This window comes from Carlito syrichta, unplaced genomic scaffold (genome assembly GCF_000164805.1).
Source record: "Carlito syrichta isolate Samal-C Ts95f unplaced genomic scaffold, Tarsius_syrichta-2.0.1 Scaffold316207, whole genome shotgun sequence".
In the NCBI taxonomy this organism is placed as follows: domain Eukaryota; kingdom Metazoa; phylum Chordata; class Mammalia; order Primates; family Tarsiidae; genus Carlito; species Carlito syrichta.
This window is the reverse complement of record NW_007260303.1, coordinates 166,359-168,741: the sequence shown is the minus strand read 5'-3', so window position 1 is coordinate 168,741 and position 2,383 is coordinate 166,359. Positions and strand designations below refer to the sequence as shown.

The 2,383-nt window shown below is 34.6% G+C and overlaps 1 protein-coding gene across 1 annotated transcript in view; it reads left to right on the top strand.

Annotated features, from left to right (window-relative positions):
- Positions 1-293: 293 nt before the first annotated feature.
- The window catches only part of LOC103276451 (receptor expression-enhancing protein 5-like), a gene marked incomplete at its 5' end in the record, with an annotated part of 2,925 nt that continues 835 nt past the window's right edge, over positions 294-2,383 (top strand). Inside the window, 1 exon segment of the mRNA XM_008073855.2 lies at positions 294-312. Within this exon segment, the coding sequence (XP_008072046.1) occupies positions 294-312 (19 nt within the window).

The following is a 2,383-nucleotide window of genomic DNA, read 5'->3' as shown; positions in this document are numbered from 1 at the left end:
AAGCAAAGCCTGAATTCCTAAACCAACTCATCTTTGACAAAGCTTCCAAGAACAAGCACTGGGGAGAGGAGAACCTATTCAGTAAATGGTGCTGGGCAAACTGGTTGAACACATCGAGAAGATTGAAACAGGACCTCTACCTATCACCATACACAAAAATTAACTCTAAATGGATCAAAGACCTAAACGTAAAACCTCAAACTCTAAGAACTTTAGAAAATGCAGGAGGCACTCTTATGGAAGTTGGAACTGGCAACCGATTCCTGATAAAAACCTGAAGTGCCCAGGCCATAAGAGATAAGATAGACAAGTGGGACCTCCTTAAACTGACAAGCTTCTGCAAAGTCAATGAAGCCATCAAGAGAGCAGGGAGACAGCCCACAGAATAGGAAAAAATATTTGCCAACTGTATATCTGACAAAAGTCTAATGTCTAGGATCTACAAGAAACTCAAATGCCCTGAAAGGATAAAAACAAACAGCCCCTATAAAAAGTGGGCAAAAGACATGAATAGACACTTCTCAAAAGAAGATATATGAGCAACTAACAGACACATGAAAAAGTGCTCAGCCTCACTCATCATCAGAGAAATGCAAATCAAAACCACATTGAGATGCCACCTAACCCCTGTAAGAATGGCCATCATTGATAAGACAAACAACAAGAGATGCTGGTGAGGATGTGGAGAAAAAGGAATGCTTCTACACTGCAGGTGAGAATGAAGACTAGTACAATCTCTTTGGAAGACAGTGTGGTGATTTCTGAAAGAACTAGAAATTGACCTTCCATATGACCTAGCAACTCTCTATTGGGAATAAACCCGTAGGAATTCAAATTGTTCTACGAAAAAGATACCTGCACACGTATGTTTGTTGCAGCTGTATTCACAACAGTAAAAACATAGAACCAACCATGTTGCCCATTGAAGCTGGACTGGAAAAAAACTGTGGTACATATACACAATGGAATATTATACAGCCATAAAGAAGGACAAATATATGGACTTTGCAGCAAATTGGATGGATTTGGAGTCAATCATACTCAGTGATTTATCACAGAAACAAAGAACTAAATTCCATATGTTCTCACTCATAAGGTGAACTTGAACAATTATAATGCTATAAGAAAGTGATTGGCAGTAGTAGAAAACTGTCAAGGGAAAAGGGGTGGTGAGACTGGCAGTTGAGGAAAACTGCTAGGGTAGGGAGAGGCATACCTCATCAACAAGGGTACCTGCATGATCAATGTTTGTATACCTAACCCTGAATTGTACCTCACATCTTTATAATAAATAAATACATTTTTTAAAAGGGGGAAAAAATAAGAATTTATATAATTCTCATAAATGGAGTCATATATTTTTGTCATAATTTATATAAATAATCTATAGGTAATAAAAAATTTTATTTTACTATCTCTATAACTCTTTGAGTTAAAGACACATTTCCAACATTAAAAGATTGTCTGCTTATTAAATTGGATTGGTAAAAAAATTAGATGAAAAGTAAAACTTGCCTTGAAGTTTATCCTCTTAGGTCCTAAAGAGGAATATATATATAGGAGATTATGCATACATACATACATAAATACACACACACACACACACACACACACACCCACACACCATACTATATATTATATATATTTATATTCTTTTGTAAATAGTTTTATGTTAACATTAATTATTTGAAAGAATAATTTGGGATTATAACATTGTTTAGAGATTGTCTGATTTTAGAACACAAATCACACCTTTCTCTCTAAGATCAAAACATATGAATTAAACTTTATCAAAATTATACTTGTGCATCATAAAATACTACCAAGAGTATAGAAAGACGACCCACAGCATGTTAGAAAATATTTGCAAGTTATGTTTTTATATAGAATTCATATATAAAACATGTAAAGAACGTCAACATCAGAAAACCCAAACAATCCAACTAATGAAAAAAGGACCTAAATAGACAATCTAACACAAAAGATATACAAATGGCCAGTAAACACATAAAAAGATGCTCAACAACACTAGTCATTAAGGAAATGTAAATTAAAACTGGAATAGGATACCATATCTCATCTACAAAGATAGCATTAATAAAAAAGATAAGACAATACATTGAAAATTGTGACAAGATTTGAAGTTTCTCATGCCACTGGTGAGAATATAAATGTGGCAGACACTTTGTAAGATAGTCTGGCAATTCCTTAAATGGTGAAGCATAGATTTACCTTAAGATCCAACTACCCCAAGCATAGGCATAATGACAAAAGAAATGGGAATGTATGTTCATCAAAAATGTGTATATCAATTATTATAGCAGCATTATTCATATACTAGTCAAAAAAAGTAGAAACGGGCGCCGGGCGGGGCGAGCCGGGA